This window comes from Rhinopithecus bieti, unplaced genomic scaffold (genome assembly GCF_001698545.2).
Source record: "Rhinopithecus bieti isolate Rb0 unplaced genomic scaffold, ASM169854v2 scaffold_2654, whole genome shotgun sequence".
NCBI classification, from domain to species: Eukaryota; Metazoa; Chordata; class Mammalia; order Primates; family Cercopithecidae; genus Rhinopithecus; species Rhinopithecus bieti.
The window spans coordinates 2,976,493-3,003,194 of record NW_016804048.1 but is presented as its reverse complement, the minus strand read 5'-3'; the positions used below and the strand labels follow the sequence as shown (position 1 = coordinate 3,003,194).

General features: G+C 53.1%; 2 protein-coding genes across 2 annotated transcripts in view; one reads left to right on the top strand and one right to left on the bottom strand.

The window, feature by feature from the left end:
* Positions 1-26,702, bottom strand: part of CACNA2D4 (calcium voltage-gated channel auxiliary subunit alpha2delta 4) — a 135,166-nt gene that overhangs the window by 32,876 nt on the left and 75,588 nt on the right. Inside the window, exons 24-27 of the mRNA XM_017862418.1 lie at positions 21,574-21,749; positions 20,677-20,772; positions 18,543-18,670; positions 14,890-14,970 (exon numbers count right to left, since the gene is read on the bottom strand). Coding sequence (XP_017717907.1) covers positions 14,890-14,970; positions 18,543-18,670; positions 20,677-20,772; positions 21,574-21,749 — 481 coding nt within the window. The remainder of the gene's footprint in view (positions 1-14,889; positions 14,971-18,542; positions 18,671-20,676; positions 20,773-21,573; positions 21,750-26,702) is intronic.
* On the top strand, positions 1,990-10,940 carry LRTM2 (leucine rich repeat transmembrane protein 2). The gene is made up of 4 exons (XM_017863244.1): positions 1,990-2,100; positions 4,889-5,479; positions 8,223-10,251; positions 10,462-10,940. The coding sequence occupies exons 1-3, from the start codon at positions 2,034-2,036 to the stop codon at positions 8,675-8,677; spliced, it is 1,113 nt and encodes a 370-aa protein (XP_017718733.1). The 5' UTR covers positions 1,990-2,033; the 3' UTR covers positions 8,678-10,251; positions 10,462-10,940.

Sequence of the window (26,702 nt, the reverse complement as noted above, 5' to 3'; positions counted from 1 at the left end):
GTTGGTGGGATCGGGAAAGAAAGCCATCACACCGACCTGCTGCTGACACCCTCTCCCTTGGAGGGAGGAACTGCTGCTCCCTCATGCCTGTCTTGGGCTCAAGTCCAAGCTTGGAGCAGGAGCCTCTGCCTGGATTTCCATGGTGATGTGCACTGAGTGTGGCAACTCTCTTCCCTTCACTAGACTGATCCTCATAGAAATTCCACCAAGCAGGTATTGCGGTCACCATTTCTAGACATAAAGAAGCTGAGGCCCAGAGGGTTTAAGCAGTTTGTTTAAAGAACTGGCCAGAGATTTGAACCCAGAACCCCCACCCCTGCCAACTGGCACCAGGAGCCCACTTGGGCCTGGCCTTGAGACAGTGGTTAGAGAACCATGACATCGCCACCCTCAGGGCCTCCTCCACCCCTCATGCCAGGGACGTGGGTCCTCCCGAAGGCTAAATCGTGGGGGGTCCCGGGCTGCCTGCAATCCCACACTTGTGCCCAGTCTTGTGACCCCTCTGCCAGCGCCTGCGGGGCCCTTGGCGGACTGGCACCCTTACTGTGTGGGGGAGGGGGAGGAAAGGCAGCCGAGAGGGCAGCCGAGTCGAGTCAGAGCTGACTGTCCTGTTCTAACTGGGCACTGCTGTGGCTGCCTAAGGAGCACCCAAGGAGGGAGGGGCTGAGGGGGCTGAGGGGAGAAGACGGGGGCAACAGGGTTTGCAGCAGGACCCTAACGCCCGAGTGGAAACCTGCACAAACAGGCAGAGATTCTGGGCTCAGCACTGATGCTTCCTGGCAACTCCATCTACCTCCGGGCCTGTCTTTTTCACTCTGATATTGTCTCCTGGGCTCCCAGAATTATGTAGGCCCATGGGGGCAGGGAGAGGCAGGCTGCAACCCGGAGTCACCCAGGGACAAATCTGGCAACCAAGGAAGGTCAGAGGCTGGAGCCGCCTGGAGCTGTGGGCTGACGCAGGGAGCCCGTGGAGGGCGATGGAGAGGGGTGTGGGCATCCTCCCTCCTTCCCCACCCGTCCCCGCCCCTGCCAGCTGCAGCAGGTAAACACATACCAGTACCCTGTCCCCGTCTCTGATGGGCTGGCAGCCTGGGCCTCCCATCTGGAAGGAAGTGGAGACCCCAGCACACATCCTGTGTCCCAGTTGGGAGACACTGGGGGGCAGACCCTAGAAAGGGTAAGTGCTCCCTTGTCCCCTCAGAAGGAAGCCTGCTCCTGCACCCCGGCTGCCTCAGCGCCCCTGCTCTGAGATCTCACCTCTCCTCTGTGTCCCCGTCTCTTCCTAGCAGCTGCCGCAGCATGAACCCCTGAGCTGATGAGTCTTATTATAGCCCGGCTGGCGGAAGACAGAGCGCTGCTGTTCACCTCTGCGCGGGCGGCGGTGGTGCAGGGGGAAGCGGCAGGCCGTCCAGTGGCTCACACCGTACGCGACTGCAGCTGCCAAGGGCCTGGCCCCTGCCTCCCTGGGGCCATGGTGAGCTGTGGTGGGGCTGGAGAAACTGGGACCCAGGTGAGGGGCGCCTCCAGGGACAGGTGACAGCTGTGGCCTGTGACCCTACTCTGCTCACCTTGCAGAGACAACTCAGTTTCTCCACCTATAACTCAAGGAATGCCCAGATGGGAGACCAGGTTGTCATGAAAACATTTGAGTGATCAACAAGAAGGCAGAGGAGGCTGGGTGGGCACTCGGGTGCGCCCCCAGCCCTGCAGCGCTGTGCCTGACCCTCGGGCTCCTGGAATGCCGAAGCCTGTCCCGCCCCCACCCCAGGGAGTTGAAGGCTTCCCGGCTCCTCTCCTTCAGCTCCCTGGCTCCTCTTCTTCCCCCACGCAGGGAATCATAACTGAGAGGTACAGGAGAGGGCATGAGGAGTGTAAAGAGACACCCGGGCCCTCTCCCTAACCCCTGGGCTGGAACGGGGCTCCTGCGCCGGCCTGCGCTCAGTGCTCCTCCCTCCCTCAGGACTGACGGGCGGTGCACCCAGGGGCTCCTCTCTCCCCAGAGCGACAGGGCCCAGAGAGCCGTGGGCCTCACCATGCTGGCGCCGGGCAGCAGCCCTGAGCAGAGGGGCAGGCTCGCCCTGCAGTGGAGGCAGGTCTCCTGTGAGTACACCCCTGGCCCCGGAGGAGGGTGCGGGTGGGGTGGGTGTGCCGAGGTGACTTTAGGTAGCACCATATGGGGCCTTAGCAACACTCAGGCTGCAGGGAGGCCTAGGCCAGATCTTCCTGGGATACCCGAGGCTACGTTCTGGGAAGCCAGGGTCACGCCTGGTGACAGTGTCTCTACCAGTCAGAGTCACCGCTGAGTGCTGAGTGGTTAGACCTGGAGTTGGAGGCCTCGACAGTTGTTCTACCTCCCCCAGGTAAGTCTCTGTGACCTTGCTGGGGTCCCCGATAAGAGAAGAGCTCTGCTGGAATGCAGGCCTGCTGAGTCTTAAACAGCCTCACGGGTGCCTGAGCTTGTCAGTCTGAGCTTGTCGGCCTGTGTTTCACAGACTGTGGCAAGCCCTTTTGCTCCCATGGGGAACTGCCCCGTTGACTGGCCTCGGCCAGGAGCTGGGTCAGCTTGGAGATATCTCTTACGCTCCTTATGCCTCCGCTTTCCCAACTCTCAGTAGAGGACCTGATGGGCTCTTGGGAGGCGGTGCTGGAAGAGACTTTGGGGAGTGGGTCCAACCCCTCCTGCATATAGGCAGACTGAGCCCTCCATTTACCAAAAAGGGGAGGAAGTGTGAATGAAGGCAACGCCAGGCAGCTGTCAGGGTGAAAGGAGCCCTGAGAATTCTCTTTATATGTGGCAAAGGGACAAGGTCAACAAGGGCTGGTCTGCCCAAGGCTACACAGTGGCAGGGAGGAAAAGGTCCCGCGGGATGGGGACGGCATTCCGCCTGACTTCCCGCTGTGGCCAGCCCTGTGATCCAGGGCCCCACAACACAGGCAGCCTGAATTATTCACCGTGCGAGAGAGGCTGGCCCCCGAGTGACTCAGATCTCCTTTCAACCTCATTCTAGAATCACTCAACACCTCGCAGTACGGGATTATGTTTTCTTGTCACTGGAGCTTTTATGCCACCCTGGTCTCCAGGGCGGTGGGGAGGCAGGGAGTTGCTCTTCTGCCGCGGCTCTCGGCCTGCTGTCAGGCCCTTCCCTGGGAGGGGCGAGTGGCTTCTGGCGATGCAGACCCTTTTGAGAGGGAAGTTGAATGGATTGGATTTTTTTTTTTCCCCTGGGGAAAGTCAAGTCTGAAGAATGCTGATTCTCAGACGGCTTGGTGTGGTGGTGTGGGGCTGGCTGATCTGATAGCAGATAGGCTCAGAGGGGTGAGAGGTGAGCGGTGACACGAGGTAACCCAAGATGGCCAGAAAAAGGGTCTCCAGTGGCTTCCATGGCTGTGCCTGTGCTCACTTCTCACCAAGAACAGGGAGGCTCGCTGTTAGGCTGCAGGGAGGCCTAGGCCAGATCTAGCCACGTGTCAGCTCTCAGCTGTCATCAATCCTCCAGGCAGGAGAAGGGGAGAGTCTCATCCTCTTCCTTCAAGCTCCACCCTTTGGGACACCAGACACCCAGACCCCTGTTGGACAAGACTTAAGGCTGTTCAGACCCAGCTCACGGCCCATTGGTCCACCCCGACCTGGGACAGCCAGGCCCCAGGTCTCAGGTCCCAGGCCCCAGGGCGGGGATGGACCGATGGGCTGTGAGCTGGGTCTGAACTTCTCCATTACTTCTCTGGCTGGAGTCTTTTCTCTAGTCTGTGTGGAAGTGACCTTGGCTGGGCTGACCTGGTGGGACTGAACTATTTTGAGCTCTTCCCAGTTCCCTTTCACGATGAGCAGGCTTCCCTGCTACTCAGGAGGACACTTAGGAGTTCTTGAGGCCGCTGTTGGGAAGGGCTGCTCCACAACGGAAGGGCACGGCTCTGATGTGATTGTTCCCTGAGAGTCACTTCTCCCAGCCCTACACACAGGACCCCATGCTCGCTACGTAGAAGAAGAGTCTTGGGCAAAAGATGGGACCGGGAAAGGAATTCTGTTAATCAGGCCATTGTGGAGGAATGCTGCCCTGTAGCCCCTAGGAACAGAAGCCCAGGCTGAGAGCCTGGATGGTGTTAGGGTGGGAGTCAATGTGAAATGCGTCCTGGGCCCTATGATTTGTCAATGTTGAAGTGGGTTTGTGCATCTTAGCCTGTCACTCCCACAGTGGAGCACAGCCTGGGCTCTAAACCCTCATGCCAAGTTGCTGGCGTCATCTTGGGTGTGGGGTTCATGGAGACCTAACAGCACGTGGGAAGCTGTGCAGGACAGGGCTGAGAGTGCTGTTTCGTGCGCTCGCCTTTCCACACACAGCTTGTCTTTAGGGCAGCTCCAGAGGTGGGGTGGGCCACAGAGGGGAGGAGCCAGCAGCCTGGCCATTTTCCATGGGAAGGAGAGACTTTGTCCCAGCAGTGACACTGGGAGAGGGCATGGGAGCAGGTTTCTCTGACAACCTTTTCTCCTGTATTGTGTCAACATCCATGGTGTCTGTAGGACCCAAGCTCCCCAGGAGATGACTGTGGGAGGCCCTGCAGGCTTCCTATCACTGTGCACCAGCATGGCTTGTCCTCTGGGCTCTGGCTGAGTCTGCAGGGTCATTCTCCATTCAAGTGATTGCTCTGCCAGATGTGTGGCAAGGCAGGGCGCCCTGCAGACACTGTGTGATGTCCATTACTATGGAAGTGGCTTTGGATTTGTTATCCTTTTATGTGGCTAATAAATGTTTATGCCTTGATTGTGGCTTGTGCCAAAGGAGATAAAGCCAAGAGCTTGTTATGATATGAGCTGGAAAGGAGGGAAGAGAAGCAGGAGGTAGTGACCTGGCCTGTTGCTTTCTTTCTCCCATCTGTCCCCCCCATCAAGGGATCACCTGCTGGGTCGCCCTGTATGCTGTGGAGGCCCTCCCCACCTGCCCTTTCTCCTGCAAGTGTGACAGCCGCAGCCTGGAGGTGGACTGCAGTGGCCTAGGCCTCACCACGGTGCCCCCAGATGTGCCCGCGGCCACCCGAACCCTCTTGCTCTTGAACAATAAGCTGAGTGCCCTGCCAAGCTGGGCTTTCGCCAACCTGTCTAGCCTGCAGCGGCTGGACCTGTCCAACAACTTCCTGGACCAGCTGCCCCACTCCATTTTCGGGGACCTGACGAATCTGACTGAGCTGCAGCTACGCAATAACAGCATCAGGACCCTGGACAGGGACCTGCTACGACACGCACCGCTCCTCCGCCACCTGGACCTGTCCATCAACGGCCTGGCCCAGCTGCCCTCTGGCCTTTTTGACGGCCTCCTGGCTCTGCGTTCCCTCTCGCTTCGCTCCAACCGTCTGCAGAACCTGGACCGGCTGACATTTGAACCCCTAGCGAACCTGCAGCTGCTGCAGGTGGGAGATAACCCCTGGGAGTGTGACTGTAACCTCCGTGAGTTCAAACACTGGATGGAGTGGTTCTCCTATCGAGGTGAGCACAGCCGGCCCGCTGGGGCCCCAGGGATCGGGACAATCACCTCTGGCCCCACACTTTCCTCCTGGCGGCTGGGTGCTGACTCAGAGAGCAGGCCAGGGGAAAGAAGGGGGCGACCCTGCCTCTGTGCCAGCTCGGCTAGAAAAGTCACAAGCCTCCCCTCAGATGAGCCATCACCCTTCCTGCCAGTGGGAGAGAGGCTGGTGCTGCTCCCTCCACCCCCACCCTCCCCTCCCTGCTCTGCATCCCCTCCCCAAGCTACCTCCCCGCTTTCTCCTAGGAGGACTCACAGAACTGGATCTCCCTTTCGTAGGTTACATAAGGGAAGTAAAGACACCCGGACTTTGTATCCCACCAGGTTTGCCTGTGGGCTTCCCCGGTGTGGTAGAAGGAGGGAGAAAAACAGCTCTTCTTCTGAAGAATACAGCCATCTCTTAAACACCTACCCTTACACGAGAGGGGAATAGAATGAATCCTCAGTAAAACCACAGCTTCCTTTTGGTGACAGTGCCAACTTCCTCTCCCAAGAAGTTTTGTCATCCAGACTTTAAGAAGTCAAATGAGTTAGGTTTTACTTTCTTCCCGTCCCCTTTTCTTTAATGTGGGAAAGTGCTGTAATGACCTATGATATGGTCACATGACATGGGAAAGGAGGGTGTGCAAGACGGTGGTGAGAAGGGCCAGATCTGCCCTTGAATTTCGGCTCTGCCACCTGCTAGCTGTGTGATCTTGAGAAAGCTGGTTACCCTCTCACTGTGGCACTGTAAAGTGGGAAGGAAACAGTATCTATTTCATAGGGTCATTGTGAGGATGAAATGCGGTAATGCACGACATGTGGCTTGAGAGGTGCCCAGCACAAAGTGAGTCCCCAATAAAACGTTCATTTATCTGTTCACTTCCTGGTAAGAATCAAATACTAAGTGGACTTGAAACGCCATTTGGTGCCCAGCACAAAGTACATGCTCAATGAATGTCTGCTGAGCTGATGAATCAATATTTAAGCAGTGAAAATAATGCCAATGCTTTTTGTTAAAGTCTTACCACTTTCATTTCATCTCCGGCCACAATTTCAATTATTTCCGTGAAATTCTTCTGTGTTAGTTAATTAAAAATGTTTTACATACCATAAAGTGCCACAAAATGTTAGTCACTATGATAATTTCTCCCATTTTCATGAGGGGAAATAATGATTATTATTTGTATAGTTTCCAGTTTACCAATGTCTTTTCATGTACATGATTTTAATCCTTACAGCAACTAATTGAGATAGACCGTCTTATTTTACAGCTAAGAAAACTAAAACTCATAAGTAATTAAATAAATTAAATAATTTTCACAAGATGACGCAGCCAGGATTCAACTTTGGGTCTTCTGAGCAGGGAAATGAGGCTGCACCCCCATCAGCACTCAGCTCTGCATCCCCAGGCAGTACTGATACATGTTCCTGGGATGTGAGGTTTGCTGCAGGCCACCCAGGTGTCAGCCGCATAGGGGAACTACTAGGCCAGGTGTCTTCAGACCCTCCTCTGCTATGGTCGTCAGGAACTGAATTCCCAGCACAAAAAGGCATGCCAGGAGAATGTGCATTTTCAGACTTTTCAATAGCAGAATTGCTTTCAACCTTGCATTTCTTAAAAACAAAATCCTGGAATATTTCCATTGGCATCCCAGGGAAAGATTGATGCCTACTGTATGAGGAGACTTGCAGCAGACGGGCTGCAGAGAGAGCTGCCAGTGACGGAGTGGCTGCAGCCCGCGTCTCTTCAGCAGGGGTCTAGTGCCTGCATCTAGATTTCACTGGAAGCTGAAAGAGGGTCAGAATCCAGCTTCCACTTTCTAGGGGACGTCTAGGCGGATTGTTGTCCTCAGCCACCCTCTCTCTCACCCCACCCCTGTCCTGCATCTGTGTCTCCCTATGTCTGAGCCAGGCTCCACCACCATCATGAAGACGTCTTGGCGAGCCTGGGCGCCCATGTACCCACACCTCCTCATCAGCACCAGCCTCCTCTCCTTGGCCTCATGTGCCTCCAGGATTCCCCCTCCAGTTGCCTTTGTACTCACAGGGCTGTGGTTGGGGCACTGATGGGGCCATTGGATTGCTCCTAAGGAGGAAAAGGAGAACATTCCTGCCAACTCTTTTCCTCCCTACACCAAAAAGGGAGCTGCCCATTCTTAGGCAACCAAAAGGTCTTGCATGAAGGGGCAGTGGCAGAGGCAGGCGGTTTTGACTTTTGTCCTTTGAGTGAGATGTAAGAACCCTAGAAGGATAAGATGTTGTGTTGAGAACAGTATCCTGGGCTCGCAGACAGGTGATCAGAAGGCAGATTCAGGGGCAGACAGTGTGGCAGGGACACTCAGCTTTCTGCAATGACAGCCCTTTCCTGGGCACCTCCCGGTGTTAGCACTGCCTTACTCTGTGGGTCAGTTTGGCCCCGGAGAGGACAGGCCGGATGAAAGCGGCTGCAAGCTTCTCTATAAAATGGGAATAAAGACAATATCCATTTCACATGGCTCCTGTGAGGATGAAATGGCACGATATACGTAATTCACTGTGGACTTGGCTCAATCAATGCTGTTTTCCCTCCTCCGCTTCCTCTTCTATAGATGGCGATTCCAGGATTGACTACATTGCTGATAAAAACTACCTTCTGGGGCTTCCGTTTTGGGGAGCTGGGGATGGGGAGAGGGAGTGCAGGTTCTGGATGCCTGGTGAGCCCCTCTTTCTCTCTCCTGCATGCAGGGGGGCGCTTGGACCAGCTTGCCTGCACCCTGCCCAAGGAGCTGAGGGGGAAGGACATGCGGATGGTCCCCATGGAGATGTTCAACTACTGCTCCCAGCTGGAGGACGAGAATAGCTCAGCTGGGCTGGATATTCCTGGGCCACCCTGCACCAAGGCCAGTCCAGAGCCTGCTAAGCCCAAGCCCGGGGCTGAGCCAGAGCCGGAGCCCGGCACAGCCTGCCCACAGAAGCAGAGGCACCGGCCGGCGAGTGTGAGGCGAGCCATGGGCACGGTGATCATCGCAGGGGTCGTGTGCGGCATCGTCTGCATCATGATGGTGGTGGCTGCTGCCTATGGCTGCATCTACGCCTCCCTCATGGCCAAGTACCACCGGGAGCTCAAAAAGCGCCAGCCCCTGATGGGGGACCCCGAGGGCGAGCACGAGGACCAGAAGCAGATCTCTTCTGTGGCCTGAGCGCCCACTCCCACCCGGCCAGGTAGGAAGGGCGGGGAGAGCACGCGGCATTGCTTTGCCACAGCCTCCACCTTGACCCGGCGCTGGCCACTGCCTCCCCCAGTCCACTCTCCTCCCCGCCCTCCAGCAGACAAGCCACAGCAGGCTCTCTCCCTGCACTTTCGAGGCTCCCTGGAAGCCGCCGTGCTGGGGGCTCCTGTGGATGCTCCTCTTGGAGCCAGTACATCTTTGGAACATCTGGGAGAATCTCCCTAAGCTTTGGCCACGGCAAAGCAAGGAGGTGTGTGCAAGAGGAGGCTTCCGGACTGGGCATTCCCCTGTCGCCCTTCCTGCCCTGGGGTGGCCACAGCTGGTGACTCTTCCTACCTTGCTGGTACCACCTTACCTGCATTGAGGGGACGGGGAGGGAAGGATCTGAGGGATGAAGGTAGATTTCTGAGAGTCTCTCCTAAGCCAGAAAGACGTTCTTAACACCCCTGCAGTGTGAAAGCTGGCCCAGCTCTACAACTGTTAGTACCAATGTGCAAACACACCAGCCCTGCCATCTGGACCCAGCACTCAGAAACACCATACACCCCTGGCTGACGCCATCATGCCTCTGGATCTGCTATAGACCACACTGACCACATGCTCCTGGATTCACTGATTTACTCACTCACACACCCATTGCATCACCAGTGCCGTCACATGGATTGAAATAATACACACACACACACACACACTCACATTCTCACACTCACACGGTCACATGGAGATGGAGGCTATGAGCACTCGGACAGCAGAGACACGCTCTTCCCTGGGGGCCTCCCTGAGATCACAGAGCCGCTCGCTTGCTCACTGCAATCTTCTCAAGTCAACAGCGGGAAGGAACTCAAACAGTAACACCAGGATCCTTTGAGATCCTTTAAAGTGGGCCAAAGTGGTGCCACTGGAGCAGACTGCCTGTCACCATGGTAACCCTCTCACACCTCTCCTGCTGGGCTTTCCCGGGACACCCCCCAGGGGCCTGGAGCAGCTGCATGTGTGCATGGCGGCCTCCTGAGAATCCAGCCACACACCACTGGTGTTGCCTCGGTCCTGCCCACACACATCACAGCACCATGCCCTGCGGGGCCCCCACCGATTCCTCCACAGCCTGCAGCCTGGCACCATGACTCTGTGCCTCTCACCCTCCATCTTCAGTACTCCTGGCCTATGACTTCAGGGCTGGGACATGGTGGTGCTTTGCCATTGGTGGCACCCTCTGGGGAGAGCAGGTGGCAGGCAGAGAACACGGTGGCTCCCCTGAGGCTCGCTGCCTGCCAGCTTATCGCAGCCAGAGCCCGGGAGCGGGAGCGGGTGGCCACATGCTACCCAGAGGCTCCCAGGATGGGGCCTCTGTTCCGGGCTTTGTCTGCTCAGTGTGGCTCCCCAGAGCACTTCCTTGCACCCAGGCGGGAGCCAAACCAGAGAGTGGGTGGGGAGCCTATCTGGGACGGAGCCACCTGCTGCCAAGGCAGTGCAGGTTTTCCAGGTTACCTGTTCCCCTCCCCAGCTCCGTCCCTCCTCAGAGTGTGATGACGGTGGGTATCTAGGTGTAGAGTGTGATGACGGTGGGTATCTAGGTGTAGAGTGTGATGACGGTGGGTATCTAGGTGTAGAGTGTGATGACGGTGGGTATCTAGGTGTAGAGTTCGATGACGGTGGGTATCTAGGTGTAGAGTGTGATGACGGTGGGTATCTAGGTGTAGAGTGTGATGACGGTGGGTATCTAGGTGTAGAGTGTGATGACGGTGGGTATCTAGGTGTCGGGCTCACAGGCTCAGGGGGCATCAGGCTCATCTCTGGCTCTTGGATGGAATCTCGATGGGGGCTCAGGAAGAGGCCAGCCAGAACCCTGAAGCCAAGGGTCTGAGCAGAGGGAGTTGGCAGGCCTAGCTCCTGTGCCCGCCTCTGAGCCTCCCTGCTCGTGCGGCAGTGGGTGAGTGAGGTGGGCTGGGGGCCTGGAGGAGTGCCTTTGAGGAGGTCGGTCCTGGCAGGTGGACAGAGGACGCCTGGCGTGGGCTACTTACTGGGACCCTAGGCCACCCTGGCCACAGCCACAGTCTTCCTTCTTCTTTTGGTGTGCAGGCTGGTACCAGATCTGGGGATTTTCTAAAGGGACTGGGGGAGGGGAGGGCATTGTCAATGGTGGTATCTTTAGCCTGAGACAGAAGATTTTTAAAGGCAAAATTATATTTCTGGTTTGTTGTTTCAGAAGACCAATAAAGACTGTATTTTCCTACGTACTTCCTGGTTTCATTGGGAGGGAAGGGGACTTGGGTGCCAGGAGAGTTGCTTCCTGTCCCCCACCTCCCCAGGAGACTGGAAAAAGTGCCAGTGGCCATGACCCTGGTGCGTAGAGCTCTGATGACAGACGGTGCCTCCCGCCCAGGGCCAGGGCTGGGGCAACACTGGGAGAGGGTGGAGGCTGAGTCCTGGATCAGAGCGAGGCCCTGTGGCTGGGGGCAGTGAGCTCGTGGCCTGGCAGAGCCAGGATGGTACTTCCATCCCGACCTGACAGGCAGCTTCTTGAGCCTTAGGGCAGCTTAGCTGGGCGGCACTGAGGTTGTGGTGCGAAGGTGAGCTGGGGAGCCCGCTGTGGCCGTGCCCTGTGGGTGCTGCTCATCCACCCAGCCTTGACATGAATTGGCCCTGGCAGCCAGGACAGATGGGCTTGTGTGGCGAGAAGGCACTGTTTGCCCAGAGGATGCCACCGCACAGTGGGAGGGGAGGGCAGTTGGAGGGGCCTCTGATGACTGAGTTCTTTCAGCCTCACTGGCTGCTGGCGGGGAGGAGGAGCCCATTCAGGGCTTACTAGGGCACCAGCAAACCACACTCTGGGCCTGCAGAGTGAACCCTCCACGGGGCTCAGCAGGTGGGCCCCAGAATTACGGACTGGAGGGTTGGGGAATGAGGCACCGAGTAGAGGGGATGAGGAAGAGCATCAGACCTCTGGGATTATGAGTACACAGCAAGCCCCAGTGAAGAGTGGGCTCAACGCTCCGCCCGAGACCTCCCTCCTTGGCTATATGGTTCATTAGTCTTCAGAGGCCGAGGTGGAATTTTCTCCTTCCTAGGATCTTCCTTTGGATAACAACCCAGCAAGCCAGGAGCAAACCCTGGAGTGAAGTGAACCATCGGGGTCCCCCGGGAGTTCAGCTCCACTCCACGGCAGAGCCAGGGTGTCCGCCTTCCCCAGGCAGTGATAAAATGTTGCTCTCCTATAGCCCTAATAATTACAGCAGGGCCCAAGACAAGTCTTCCCGAGCCCCACTGCAGAAGCAGGAACGGGGCCCCTCCCAGGCCTGCCTGGCACAGGTCTCGGTCATGCATATGTGTGTAATTCAAATGTCATGGTTCCCAGACAGAAGCCCTCAAAGGTCTGAAGGCTGGGCCCGTACCGAGGCCAACCTCTCAGGAGGGGAGACCTCTTGCAGCCCTGGCCGGCAGGAAGGGCCTCTGTGCAGGGCTTGTGTACATTGCAAGTCGTTCTGGAAGAACGCCCGTCTGCCGGACAAACCTTGCCCATTACAGCCCCTCCGTCCTGGGGCTTGACCTCATGCCTTGCCTAGGGCGTGGAGGACATGGAGAATTGAAAACAGATCCTGATCCAAAAGTTAGATCTCTGGAAATTTTGCAGTAGCTGTCTATAAACCGCCTGCTTAGGGATGAACACGATCCCTCCTGGTCTGCTGCCCTTCTGTGTGAGCCGGTGGCGTGAGACACGGCAGTGACGTGCAGCCCGCCGCTGCCCCCGTGGCTGGGCTGAGTGCCCGTCTCCTAACTTCCCCTCGAGCTCGGTGCACAATCGTCACTACACAGCCCCCACCACAGACACCACACTCGGCAGGCCTGGCGCTCACACACTCACAGTGCCAGCCGTTTCCAGGGACAGCAAACTCACCACCCACCCCTCCTTCAGCAACAGGCTCCAGCTGGCCCCAGGATCAGGGAGGCTGAGCCACAGGCCAGGGAGAGGAAGTGACAGAAGGAGATCAAAAGAAAAATCGTAATTGAAGTATCAGGTCTCCAGCACCCCATTTCTTTTCCTCTGGCATTCACGCACTCCAGAGTGTCAGAGCGATTGTCTGCAGTGAGTTAAACTGGAGGCACTGGGACACTGTTTCTATGGCAACCCCTCTCGGCTCTTATTCAGCTCTGAGTTAAAAATGCTATCAAATAATTGGAGAGTGCAGGAAAGCACAGCCAGCAGCCTGACCTCCTGTCCACTGTCTTTCCTAGACCTCCAGGTGTACAGGAGCTGAGAAGGCCCCCTTCACGTGGGAGCAGCACAGGCACTGGCTTGGCTGGGAGCACAGAACAGTCTGTAGGGAGACGATTTCAGGGTCAAAGTTTGGCCTGGAAATCACGTCTGGGTTTAGTGTGCCCTGGGCCCAGGGAAGCACGGCAACTGGGAGGGCACAAATCCCTTCCAAGGGCTGCAGGTGGCTGCATCGCAGACGACCAGTGACACGGGGGTTTCTACCTGTGACGATTCGGCAATGTCAGACGGAGCCGTTCTCCCCCCATCACTTATCCCAGAGTGGCACACAGCCCAGGACCCCAACTCAGAGTGGCCCTGGTGCCCTGAGGCAGGAAGACAGAGCCCAGCCAGCTCCTTCCATCCCCTTTGCCCTGACCCTGTCTGCTCTGTCCCCATCCTGCTGCGAGAGTCCTCCCCTGGCCAGGGCCTCAGTTACAAGGCAGGTGCCTGACAGCTGCGTTCATGGAGCCAGTACGGCCGAGTTCGAGTGCCTGTTGGATCACCCAATGTTTCAGAACACAGCTGGGTTCCAGATACTGAAGCTAAAACAAGGGTAAGGAGGGCTTCATTGCAGGGACCTGATCTTTCTCAGACAGGCAGAGACACCAAGGACTCTGCGGCACTAAGAAACTGAAAGTCAGGAGAAGCTTGTGAGGGTCACAGTTGCTCTCATCACATAAGCCATGGCAAACTGCAGCACGGGGCAGTGAACCTGGGTTCCAACAAGAGGCGGTCTGCATTCAAGTCCCAGCCTCATTCATTACTAGCTATGGGACTTCGGGCAGGTAATTTTTCTGGGTCTCCGTTTCCTCAGCTGTAAAATAGAGCCCAAACCATCCCCTTCGCTGGGTCACCCCAAGGACTGCATGGGAGGCAGTTTCCACAGTGTCTGGCACATGCTGAACATACATACTGAGCTCATGCCTTAGGGGTTCGAGTCACAGTCCCACTTCCCTCTTAAGCAGGATATGAGACCCCAAGGCAATAGGAGATGGAGCACGCAAGCGGATGACACAGGAATCAGCATCCATTGTTTGCTATGTAAAGAGGCAAGACCTCTCGGTGGAATAACACTTTGGGGAAGAGACCGGTCTGGACTGGATTATGGCATCTGATCCCCGCTGGCTGGGGCGCTTTGAGCCAAACGTTCTGAGCCTATGCTCCTCATTTATAACACAGGCACTGACAATGATACCTACACTCTAAAATATTCATAAAGGTTAAATAAGTTAATATTGCAAAAGAGCTTTCTCAAGCTTTAATGTTTAGGCAAATCAGTAGGAACCTCAGTGAAGTGCACGCTGGTTGAATAGACATGGGCTGGAACCCGAGACTGTGTGTTTCTAACAGAGGCCCAGGCAATTTCAGTGCTGCTGGTCTTCAGGTCATCTATTCAATAGCAAAGCTTTCAAGAAGTTACCACACTGTAAATACTTAGTAAATATTAGCTCTATGATGATGATGATGACTGGTTAGCTTTATGATGATGACGATGATTGATAAAAGGCCTAGAATAAAACAGCTCTGCCTGCCAGCCTTCCTTTCAGCTACAGAATGCCTCAGTAATGCTCTATTAACCCGCAGGAAGTGTTTCTCAAGAGAAGCTTGCATAGAGTAAACATATTGTATGGAAGAGGCAGTGGGCGGGGGTGGCGGGGGTGCTGGGCGGCAGTCTCTGTCCGAGGTGGCCGTGCAGATCTCTAGCCTCTCTGGGCTTCACTTTGCTTACTTCATGAATACTTTTACATCTAAAGTTTTATCGTTTTACAAATGAAACGGCTTAGGAAGGGTGCACTTCCGCCCATCCCACATTTCACCGGCAGGACTGTGGCCCTGGCCACGTGCGGGGCCTCCTGCTGTGATCTATGCCTTGCTTTTGACACTGACCCCAGCTTCCCGGCCTTGGCGCCACAAGGGCAGCTCCTACCTGCAGCAATGGCTGTCTTCTTGTCCACGGTCACCGCCACAGCTGTGCTTGCCGTCACCACCGTGGGCTCACCCGTACTTTCTGGGGAAACAAAGACAACTCAGTCACTGGGGAAGAGCTGTGGCTGGGGCAGGTGGAGCGCTACCGCTTTCTTGGAATAGGAGACGGGAATAAAAGCAGGCGAAGACATCCTTGGAAGACTTGAGGTGAGGGTGGGGACAGGGGTCGTGTTTGGAGAAGTAGCTGCTGTGATGGTCGTGCCCCAGCACGGGTCTTGGACAGACACATACGTGGCCTCTGGCCACCAGAACAGTGCGGGGCTGCAGTGTCCCTATGACACCGGGGTTTCTGCCTGTCTGTCGGCTGCAGCATGCATCTTGCCCACAACACCCATGTCTCGCCCAGTGATCCCTTCCAATGGAAGGAAGGATAGGCTGCATTTCAGCACTGGGTGGTGGGTGATCCTGGATTGCTCTCTGTAAGTCTGCATGAGTCAGAGAGGATGCCGACAGTCAGTCCCATTCAGGAAGATGCCACAGCTGAGCCACTGTGTGGGCCTGGGCAGCGAGGCGACGGACCCTCCACGCACAGCCACTCTCTGGGTCTTTCACTTGCTTCACAGCTGACGCTCCACTTCTGAGACTCTCTGCAGCAACTCAAGGCAAGCCCTGAGGCTCCTGAAGGCCACAGGGCTTGCCTTGCATTGCTCTCTCCACTTCTTCTGGAACAATCAGGCCACCATAGGTGCACAGTTTAGAGGGCAGTTTCATCTCCACATTGAAGCAGAGCTTTCTGGCTCTGACTGGGGCTGGCTACTGCAGGACCCCAGGCTTCTTTATTCTCATCAGTCCCTGACCCCGGACTTGAATTTCAAAGCACTCTTGTCTGCAGGTGAGATGCAGATTAAACTTCTGAGAAAGGGGCAAACATTTTCTGATGTGCTATCATATTTTGTTAGAATGTCTTGATGTCAAATGTTGCACGAAGCAACGGGATTCTTGTGCGGCAATTATTACAACAGTGTCAGTTGTCCTGGGACTTCACCACCAGCTTCGCTTCTCACATCTGCCACGTGGCCAAGATGACCCATCACACCTGCGGTCATCAGATATCTCAAGAAACCTAAAACTGCAGTCTGATTCCAGGAACTTCCAATACGTAAGGTTGTCCTTGATTCTAGAAATTTGCCCATGATGTCGAAGGGCCCACAATTCCCCACCTTGCGTCTAGAGACATCTCGGAGGTAGTGATGTGGCGGCCCTGACAGTATTCTCTGGGTCCCACTGCCCATTTTCTGGGACAGACTTTCTATTGCATTTGTAGCCCAGCCAGCAGAGGCTTGTAGGAAACACTGATGTGAGGATGTGGAGACCCTAACGATGCAGTCTCGGCGGACATCAGGGATTTCAGTGCCTGGCTCGCCGTGGCGACCCGGCCCAGCACCTGAGGGGAATGATCAGGGCACCAAGTGCAGGAGGGGGCAGGGGCCAGAGAGAGGTGGGCTGTGGGCATATCGCTGAGGCGCTGCTGTGTGCGGACAGGTTTCTAGGCCAGTGACTGTGCCATGCAGCTCCATGTGGGCAGGACTTAGCCCACCAGGCCCTGGCAAAAGGCAGCCATGCCAGCCTAGAGAGACGGGAGCTCCCCCCCACCCTGGAGGCAGCTGCTCCTCTTTTCCCCATTGAAACGCAGTTGTTTTCCTCCTCTTGGGGTGGAAGGGAGTGTGCAGAGGTGGCCACGTGTCTAAGCGTGTGCATGCGCTGAGCAGGTGAGCGGGCTGTGGAGAGGAAGTGGGCTCCGCCTCCCTCCTCACCAGGCCCCCTTTTTGGGCTCCAGCTTCCCTCTTTTCTCCTCGTGGCTCAGCTTCTCACCCACCCACCCTCCCACCTCATCGCCACATAAAGCTCCCCAGCAGCCAGCAGCTCAGTCCTGGTGGATGTGGGCAGGAGGCGACCTGTTATCAGGGCCCGGGGCCTCACTACAGAACCTCTCCAGGGGCCTGTGGGTGCCCTCCCTGGGGAGCCCACTGTGCTGCTATCGAGGGCGTGGCCATGGAGGATGAGCTGCCTCTTTCAGCCTTGGGGTGGACGGTGTGGGAAGAAGGGGTCTCCCCTTTGCTTCCAGAGCCTTCCTGCTCGACTTGAGTTGGCAATAAAAACTCCCCCTCCCTCTTTCCTTACCTTCAGTATGGTAACGGGGGCCTGGGCTTTGATTAGGGCAGTGCCTGGCTCTGTGGCTCCCTTGCTGTGTGACCCTGGGCAAGTCACAGAACCTCTCTGAGCCTCAAGTTCTCCTTGTATTGAGGGATGACGACAGCACTTATCTCATGGGGTTGTATAGATTAAATGAAAAACACGTGGAAAAATGTTTTGTGAAGCATCGTAGTTGTTGGCACGTGTGTAGAGGGAACCGGCACAGACAGGAGGGGGAGCATAGCACCAGGTGAGGAAGGCGGAATTCTGGAGGGGGCAGGGCTGGAGCTCCTCCCTACCGTTTGCCTTCCCTGTCCTTGTCCCAGGAGGACCCCTGGGATCCTGGGCCTCCCCAGCCATCAGCTCCAGGGCATCTCTCCATCATGACGCTTGAGGATGGTTTTGGCAAAGTGGTGGTGGAAGGCCTCTGGCGGAAGGGCACACTAAAGGGGAAGTTCTGAGTGACCCCAGCCCTGGCTCTCCTTTCAGAAGTCTCCATCCTCCTGCACCCCTCCTGGGGCTCAGCCCCCCTGCCTCTGCACACCCTCCAGGCCCCTGGATCCACGTGCTGGAATGGGATCATCCGCCCCAGCACTCACCTGCTGGAGGGCTGGCTGTGCCCTGCACTCTGGGACCCCCTGGACAAGCCCCCGAAGTTCCCTGGGCCACAGTCGCTTTGAGTATAAATCAGGAGCACCAGGCTATGCAGACACTGAAGCCTCTTCAGGTCTAAACATTTGGCGATTTTTCTGGCGCTCTGTTAGAGTCACTTAATTTTTCCTATTTTGGTTGTTTTCCAGAATGGGGGCTGGGGCTGGCTGGCAGTTGGGTGCCCATCAACTCTGAGAGTCTTCCTGGCCCCTGGTCTTGCAGGGATTTTGCGACTGCCTCATACCCCACCCTCCCTGCCACCTGCCCGGCACAGCCTCTCTCTTGAGCTGAGAGGGGCTTGTGGAGCAGACTGGGAGTTCCCTGAGGCTGTTCTGGGTGGTCCTGAGTAACTGGGGACTGGCCGCTTTCTTTCTGTTTGGGAAGAGCAGGGCAGCCCCAGTGACTTGGTGAGTACTGCAGCCCCTAATGAAACCACCCATCTGGGTAGCTGATGAAACTTTCACAGACATGCAGGATAAATAGAAGAATCTTAGAGATCGACTCTTCGGATCTCATATGTGGAGTCGGGGCTAGAATCCCGTGCTGGATTTTTAAATGCCAGCTTTGATGGCTGGCTAGGAAATGAAAAGATCAGGCCCACCTTCAGCGCCGGACCTGTGGTGTGGGAAGGCGCCAGTGAGCTTTCTTCAGTCACCATGCATGGCAGGAGGGAAGGCAGGAGGGGAACCCTGGTGGCCTGGACATTCTATTCCATATCTCGTTCCCATTTCCCACTAAGAGCACAGCAGGAGGAGCGATGAGACTGGCCTGAGACTGGCCCAGCCCCAGGAGCACAGGGCCGTGGGTTACCTGGTCCTTCTGCCCAGCGGAGGTTGAAGACGAAGCTGCCAGCAGGATGCTCTGAGGCCTGGCGGTACCACAGTGGGAAGCTGTCCAGGGTGAACACACTGGCCTCGTCTTCAGGCGTCAGGAACTTCCTGCAAGGAGGAAGATGTGGTACCTCTCCCCAAATCTGTGAACACAGTCGTCCCTCTTTCTTGTTCTCATACGAGGTCATCTTGGCTGGGCTAGGAGAGTGATTGTAGCCCCTAAATTAGCACTGCCCCAGACAATGTTTCCCAGCAATTCTGGCCTTTTCCAGAAACAAAATGATGTTGCATCTGACTAGCAGCTAGAAGAGGTATAGGGTCTGCATAATGAGGAAATACTTTCCATTTTTATGTAAACTCTTTTGCCTGCAGCGTTTCTTTCTTTTGGATAGAGCTTAATTTCTTCTTGTCTGGCTCATTGGCACGTCTGAGGGAGGAAGCTGCAGAGTCAGCTCTGTCACTGCACTAATAGGAGGGCATCAACCCCCCAAACGGTTCCTTCAAGAGGATTGCCTCTAGGCTTTTGCATGCATGATGAGTTTCCTTTTTTCGAGCAGCTTTACCTTGCTAATTATGGTTTTGCATTCCCTGAACACACAGCAGCCCACAGAAGGGAGTGTTTGGCCAGAAGCAGAGTGGGAGGCAGGGAGAAGCGGGGTGGGGGTGGGGAGCAGACACATTGCTGTGGATAATCCACAAGGTGGATAACTGAGATTTGGTTCTGAGAGTGACTGGCTCACATGTACCAGAAGCAACCTGCCTTGTGACACAGTTCCTGGGCTGCCATTCACCTCAAGTCTAGGTGAAGGGAGCCCCCGGGAGTGGTCGCAGGAGGCAAAGGCACTGGGAAGGTCTGTCTGCCTCGAATCTCCTGCTTCCAGTCTTAGAAGCCTCTGAGAGGGGGCGAGGGAAGGGTCAGGGAGGCAGTGGTGCTCTTTTCTCTCCACCTCCGCAGAGATGGGTGGGGGGAGGAGGGGAGGGAGGAGGGAGGGAAAGGGAAGAGCAACTTAATTTGTTTTCCTAGAAAGCCTCAGCTTTGCTTAGCAAGTGTGGATTTGTCACAGAGTCCTGGAAGAAGCTCAAAGATGGCGCTCCGTGGCTGGGTGTGCTTAGCAAGAGGAGCAGCTGGCGGGTGGGAGGCGAGGAGAGTAGGGTCAGTTCGGCTCAGGGGCCCTGGGCTGCTCTCCCGGTGCGTGAAGGTCCTCACCTGTTGGAGCCTCCTGGGTTGCGAAGCGGCAGGTGGCACTGCTCGCCCCCGGACCCCTCCTCTGGGCTCCCATCCTCCTTTGAGCACCCGGGTGGGCCAGCCCCTGATTCCCCCAGAACCCGGCCTTGGCTTAGAGCAGGGTTTCTCAGCCTCGGCACTGGTGACATTTTGTGCAGGCGATTGCTGCGGGGGCTGCCCTGGCCTCGTAGGATGTTTAGCGGCATCCCTGGCCTCCACCCACTAGATGGCAGTAGGATGCTCTCTGCCTCCCACAGTGTGACAAGCAAAAGTGTCTGCAGACATTGCTGAATGTCACAAAATCACCCCCAGTTGAACATTCCTGGTGTGGAGGCCTGAGCCTTCCATGGCCTACAGGGAGTTGGGCCTGGATTCCTGCCAGGTAGAGTAAGAAACCACAACTCTGCCACACCAACGTGGGAGTGGGTGGTTCATGAAGGCTCTGTGGGGTGAGCGCTCCACCTACCACAGGGCCCCAGCAGCACCTCCTCTCCCCTTAGGGGTGGGGAAAAGAGACACCAGCCAGAAGATTCAGCCTGTCACACAGAGACCAGCCCAGAGAGGAAAGCAATTTCGGCTTTCTCCCTTAGAGATTCCTATGGTGGATTCTCTGACCCACCCTCAACTTCAAAGTCTCTCTCCCTGACTGGTCCAGCCTCCATCGTCTCCTAGGGACACCACCACCAGGAGGTGTGAGCCTTCAGGGAAGGGCTGCTTTTCCCACCATCCCAATCTGTCAATCCCAATCCTTCTGCCCTCCTGGGCTCCCAGGGGTCCAGCATGCTGGAGATCCCGTGCCAGTCCACCCACAGCCCAGGAACACACCGTGGGGCTCTGCCCCTCTCTGCCCTGTAGGGATTGGCCTCCCAGGGTGGCCGGCCCAACCCACCTGTCGGAGACCTTCTCGGAGCCCACAAACAAGCTGCTTCTCAGGAGTCCAGCCCGGGTGCCCAGGAAGGCCATGTCCACCACCTGCTCAGCCTCTCTGTGTGGCAGACAGAGTGGGAGTGGTCACCATGGGGCTGTGGCAATAGCTTGGGGGAGACCTGCAGGGGTTTGGGGGCCTCTCCTTGCTCCTGCCCAGCCTGGCTCAAGGGAGACTTTCCAGGAAGGCTGGGTTCCTGGGAAAGGGGCCAGGACGTGCACCCTGCTGGCATCCATGGTGCACATCAGGTGTCAGGCCCGGCTTCCGGGCAGCATCTGCCTATGAAGTGGAGCCCTGGGCCTCTGCCTCTCTGCCCTGGCAGATCTAGCTCCTAATTTGTTCTCCTGGCTTTTGGGGAGTTAGATCTAGAAGACGGAACTTGGAAGGGAGATTCTGTCCTGGGACCTAAGGAACAGGGGCTTCTCATGCCCAGCACATAGCTGGCACCTCCTGGTCTTATAGCCCTCCACATACTTCCCTTATTACGGAAATGTGACGGGAGGGGGAGCAGGCACTGTCCACACCCACCCAGGAGAAGTCCCAGTGAACCTCATAACCTTGCTGTTGAGACTGGAAAGAAGACAGACCCATGAGCTTGTTGGTGTCACAAACCTCCCTCCCGGTTTCAAAGCCACAATACTTTGACCAGGGTGGGAAGTCATCACTTTTAACCCAGGTGATGTTCTTGTCTTTGGCACAGTCGACTGGAAGCTATTACCTAGTTCCTCTCCATGTCCACGGGTGTGTGCTATAGTGAGCATACAAAGTAGGCAATCCTGAAGCACTGCCAGACTCAGAGGCTGGACTGTGGGGGTCTCCCTCATGGATAGACCCTGCAGTGTCTATGGTCTGGAAAGTCACTGAGGGAAAGGGTCTCCCCCACCCACTCCCATGCTGTAGCCAGGGGCCTTGTACAGGGTGTGCACGGGGTCATAGGACTCCAGCCTCACAGAGCCCTGCAGCAGACCTCTGAGTGAGACTCTTTGGGAACAGGTCCTAAGCTCCTGGTTATCCCTAAAGCTTCCTGATTCAATTCTCTGTTCAAAAGCAGAGAGAATGCGCTAATGGGTCTCACTACCCAGAACCTGGCTTCAACAATCACCAGCCAGGGGCTGGTCTCAATTCAGCCACTGCCTCCTCCAGTCCCTCCACTAGATTATTTTGAAGCAAATCCCAGATATTTCATGGGCAAATATTTTAATTTATACCATCAAAATACAAATAATTTTTTTAAAAAACGTTGATGCCATTCTTACACCTTAAAAAAAACCTGATGATTCATTCATATCATCAGATAATCCAGTCGCCTCATGAATTACTTTTAAGTTTGGCTGAATCAGAATCTGCCTAAGGTTCATGCATGGCAACTGGTATCTCTTAGTTGTCTGTCTTTCTCTGTCTTTATTGAGATATCATTCAAATACCATCCAATTCACCCACCTAAAAGCGTGTGATTCAGTAGTTTTTAATGTATTCACCGAGTTGTGCGACCATCAGCACTGTGAATTTCAGAACATTTTCATCACCCCAGAAAGAAACCCCATAACCATTAGCAATCATCTTTGGCCTCTTTTAACCTGATTCCCTTTCTCTCTCCACTCTCCCTCTCCCCTTTTCTTTTCCTTGCAATTGATTTGTGGAACAAACAGAGCGATAAAGGGCGCTTGCCTGTGGGGTTCTCCGGTTCTGGCCTTGGCGGATGGCCACCCTGGGGTGCTCTTCAGACTGCTCTGTGTCCCCTGCGTTTCCTGTCAACTGGCTGTGAGACCTCAGGCCCTAACCGGGTTCGGGTTTGTTTTTACCAGACTGTTCTTCACAAGAGGCACACACTGTCTGATTGATTAGGGCATGAAAATACATGTATTCTTTTGTTTCTTATTTTATTTTACCTGAAATACCTGTATAAGGAAAACTTCTCCTCATCAATATTTAGTTATCCTGAAGTACAATTTTTATAGAAGAGGCAGGATAAATAATTTATTCTTTGTGTTTCTTTGTTGGGTTTTAGAATAATGAGTTGTTTTCCTAACAATCTTCCAAAGATGGCCAATGAGGTTTTTTTCCAGGATCATTATGAACCCAAGGATTTTAACATATTTCATATGTTTTAATTCATTGCAGTTATTATTATTATTTTTAATTAAAGACAGGATCTCACTATGTTGCCAGGCTGGCCTTGAACTCCTGGGCTCAAACGATCCTCTTGCCTTAACCTCCCACGAGGCTGGAATTACAGCGGTGCTTCCACAGCCAGCTCCTGCTATAATTATAATTACTTCATCTACCTTTGGCCAGTGAGGGCCTCCTCCGGCTGGCTCTGGGGTCCTTTGGGCACAATATCATTTGTCTTTGGTAACTTCTTGCTTCCTCGTGTGACAAGATGTTCCAGGTTCATTGTGTATATTTCCTGCCTCTGTCCTAGAATCAGACTTTTCTTCTAGGAGCATGGGCTCGTTTTAATGAGGACTAACATTGAAAGTCCAAAGTCTAGGGCTGGGCCACTCACTGCAGTGGGTCCTTTCAGGGGAGAGAGCTAGGATATCCATTAATTTCTTTAAGAGAAACTACATCGTGAGTTCAAATTGATATTTCAAATTCACATTTAGCATTCCATCTAATCTTAACTTCTTTGATTTTTGAAATTTGCATATCTCTTTTCTCTTTTGCTGAAGATCTTGGTTCTTAACGACATTAATATAATACGATTTGCTCTCCCTATTCAGAATAACAATGTCAATACTATTTCTAGCAATGTGATTACTGAGCACTGCTTAACATTTTATTTATTTAGTGTTTACAATTCTAAAGCCCCTTGAAAGAATTCCCATATGTTCGATTATTTAATGAACCTGATATATAGCTAGGTTTATTTGTTTTATTTGCTTTCCATTACTACAAGTTACTTTTTAAAATTTAATTTTGTTTTATGATTCGATAAAGCATTTACATAGTTCCAAAGTCAATATGCAGAAGGCCTATTCAGGGGAGTCTGTCTCTGTATCCGTCTCCTTGTTCCTTTAGTCTTCCTGTAGGTAACCTGACTCTTGGTTCCCTGTGCCACTGAAAAGTATGTGTGTGTATGTGTACATACATGTATGCATGTACGTTTATATGTACATTTGTGACAGTAATTATGAAAATATATTTGTCTTTCCTCTTTCTAGATAAACAGCGGAGATATCATTCATATTTTTTCCATTACTGAAGATTATTTCATATAGAGATACTCTAGTTTTTCACAGCTGCATAGCGTTCCATTATGTGGATCCACCATGACTCAGTTAACTAGGCTTCCACTGATGAAAGTTTGGGTTGTTTTCAATCTTTTACTGTTATTAAAGGTGCAGTAATGAGCAGCTCACAGGTACATTTTTTTTCATATTTTTGCCAGTGTATCTTTGGGATGAGGTTCCTAGAAGTGAGGTTGCTGGATCAAAGTGTAAATGTACATGAAATTGTGCCAGATGTCATCAAACTCCCCTTGACAGGGTTTGAACTATTTCGTATCCCACCCACAATCTACGAGGGCCTGATTCCCCACAGTTCTGCCAGCAGTGCGCGCTGACAAGCTCAGGTGGTTCTCAATCTGATAGGCGAGAAGTCCAATCTGGGCATAGTTGTCATTTGCATTTAAGATTAAATGTTAGGTTGAGCATTCTTTTTTCTTTATATTTAAGGACTATTTGAATTTTTCTTCTAGGGACTATTTGCATTTTTCCTCTGAACTGTTCACATTTCTTGACTACTTTCCCTCTAAGATAGCTGGTCTTTTACGTCTCAATTTTTGAAGTCCCTTATCATGAATACATAATATATAGAGTAACCCTTTATCTATTTTATAAGTTGCAAACACCTTTCCAGTTTGTAACTTCTCTTTTATCTTGCTCGTGTTTTATTCCTGCCATAGAAACATTTTTTTTTTTTTAAAGATGAGGTTGCGCCGGTCACGCTATAATCCAGCACTTTGGAGCTCGAGGTGGGCAGGATCCACGAGGTCAGGGAGATCGAGACCCAATGCCTGGCTAACACAGTGAAACCCCATCTCTACTAAAATAACAAGAAAATGTTTGCCAGGCGTGGTCGGCGGGCCACCTGTAGTCCCAGCTACTCTGGGAGGCTGCAGGCAGGAGAATGGCGTGAAACCTGGGAGGCGGGCTTGCCAGTGAGCTGAGACCCACGCACCTACTGCACTCCAGCCCTGGGAAACAGAGCAAGACTCTGTCTCAAAGAAAAAAAAAGAAAAGAAAGAAAAAAAAAAAAAAAATTATTATATATATATGAGGTCTTGCTGTGTTGCCCAGGCAGGAGTGTGGTGATGTGACCATGCCTCATTGCAGCCTCCACCTCCTGGGCTCAAGCGATCCTCCCACCTCAGCCTCCTGAGTTGCTGGGACTACAGGTGTGCACCACCACGCCTGGCTAAGTTGTTATTATTTTTATTTTAGAGATGGGATCTTGTCATTTTTCCCAGGCTGGTCTTGAACTTTTAGGCTCAAGCGATCCTCCCACCTCAGCCTCCTGAGTAGCTGGGACTGCAGGCACGAGCCACCGCACCCAACTACAGAAACACTTTTGACGTTGCTGAATTTACCCATCATTCCTTTATTGCTTCTGAATTTTGAGTCATTGTTGGGAAAGGTTTTCCCCACTCCTAGATTTTAGAGCAATTGGCTCATGTTTTCCTTTAGTATTTATATGGTTTCGTTTTTTACATTTGAATCTCTGAGTCATTTGGACTTCGTCCAGGTGTATGGTGTGAGAAAATGAGAAAAGAACACAATTTTATCATTCTCCATATGGCTCTAAAACCGGTTATTTAAAAATCCATCTTTCCTTCATTGACTTGACAGGATATCTCTGTCATAGACTAAATTTTCACATGCGTTTAGATGAGTTTCCGGATTTCCTTTTCTGTTCCCGTGGTCTGCCTGCCTTTTCATGTGCCAATACCACACTTTATAAATCTCAGAGGCTTTGTCATGTGTTTTAATATCTTGGTAGGCCCAACCTCCCTTCATTGCTTTTTTTGGTGTGTGTGTGTGTGTGTGTGTTTTAGAGATTTCCTGGTTATTCTTGCTTATTCTTCCAAATGAACTTGATAATCAGTTTATCTAGATGCAGAAAAAGACTGATGGTGTTTTCATTGGGGTTGCATTTAACTTATACGTTAACTTAGGGAGGATTAATATCTTTATGACGTTGAAGTCTCCTATCCAAAAACACTGTCTTTCCATGTGTTCCAGCCTCTACTTTTGTGTTTTCAGGAGTGTTTCATAATTTTCCTTATATAGGTTTTTGAACAGTTCTTATAGTTTATGTCATGTGTTCTTGTAGTCTTATAACTTTATCATGTATTATTTCTTGCCTTTTAAAATAAGCCTTCTCATATCTTCTATCTTTTTTTGTGTAGATAAAGGCTATTAATTTTTGAATGCTGATATTATAACCCACTACTTTACTGAATTCTCTCATTGGGTATAGTAATTTTCTTATTAATTATTTTGGGGTTTCCAGATATATAATTATGTCATCTTTAAACAGAGACAATTTTACTTCTTTCTTTCCAGTTCTAATTGCCTCTGCATACTTTCTCTTGTCTAATGCCTTCTGACCTTGTTAAACAGCAGTGGGGAAGTAGGCCTGCTTGTCTTGTTCCTGTCTTTAGTGAGAGAGCCTCTAGCCCCATTAAGATGTTACTTGCATGCTTAGGTCAATTTTAATTTTATTGAGTGGCTTTAACAAATAAGAATGGTATGACTGGGCGTGGTAGCTCATGCCTGTAATCCCAGCACTTTGGGAGTCTGAGGTGGGAGGGTTGTTTGAAGCCAGGAGTTCAAGACCAGCCTGAGCAACATAGTGAGATCCCATCTCTACAAAATATTTTTAAATGAATGAATATTAATATTTATTTAATGCCTTTTCTTTATCTATGCAGATGGTTATGTATTTTTTCCTCCTTAACTGTATGCTATTTTTTTTTTTTTTTTTTT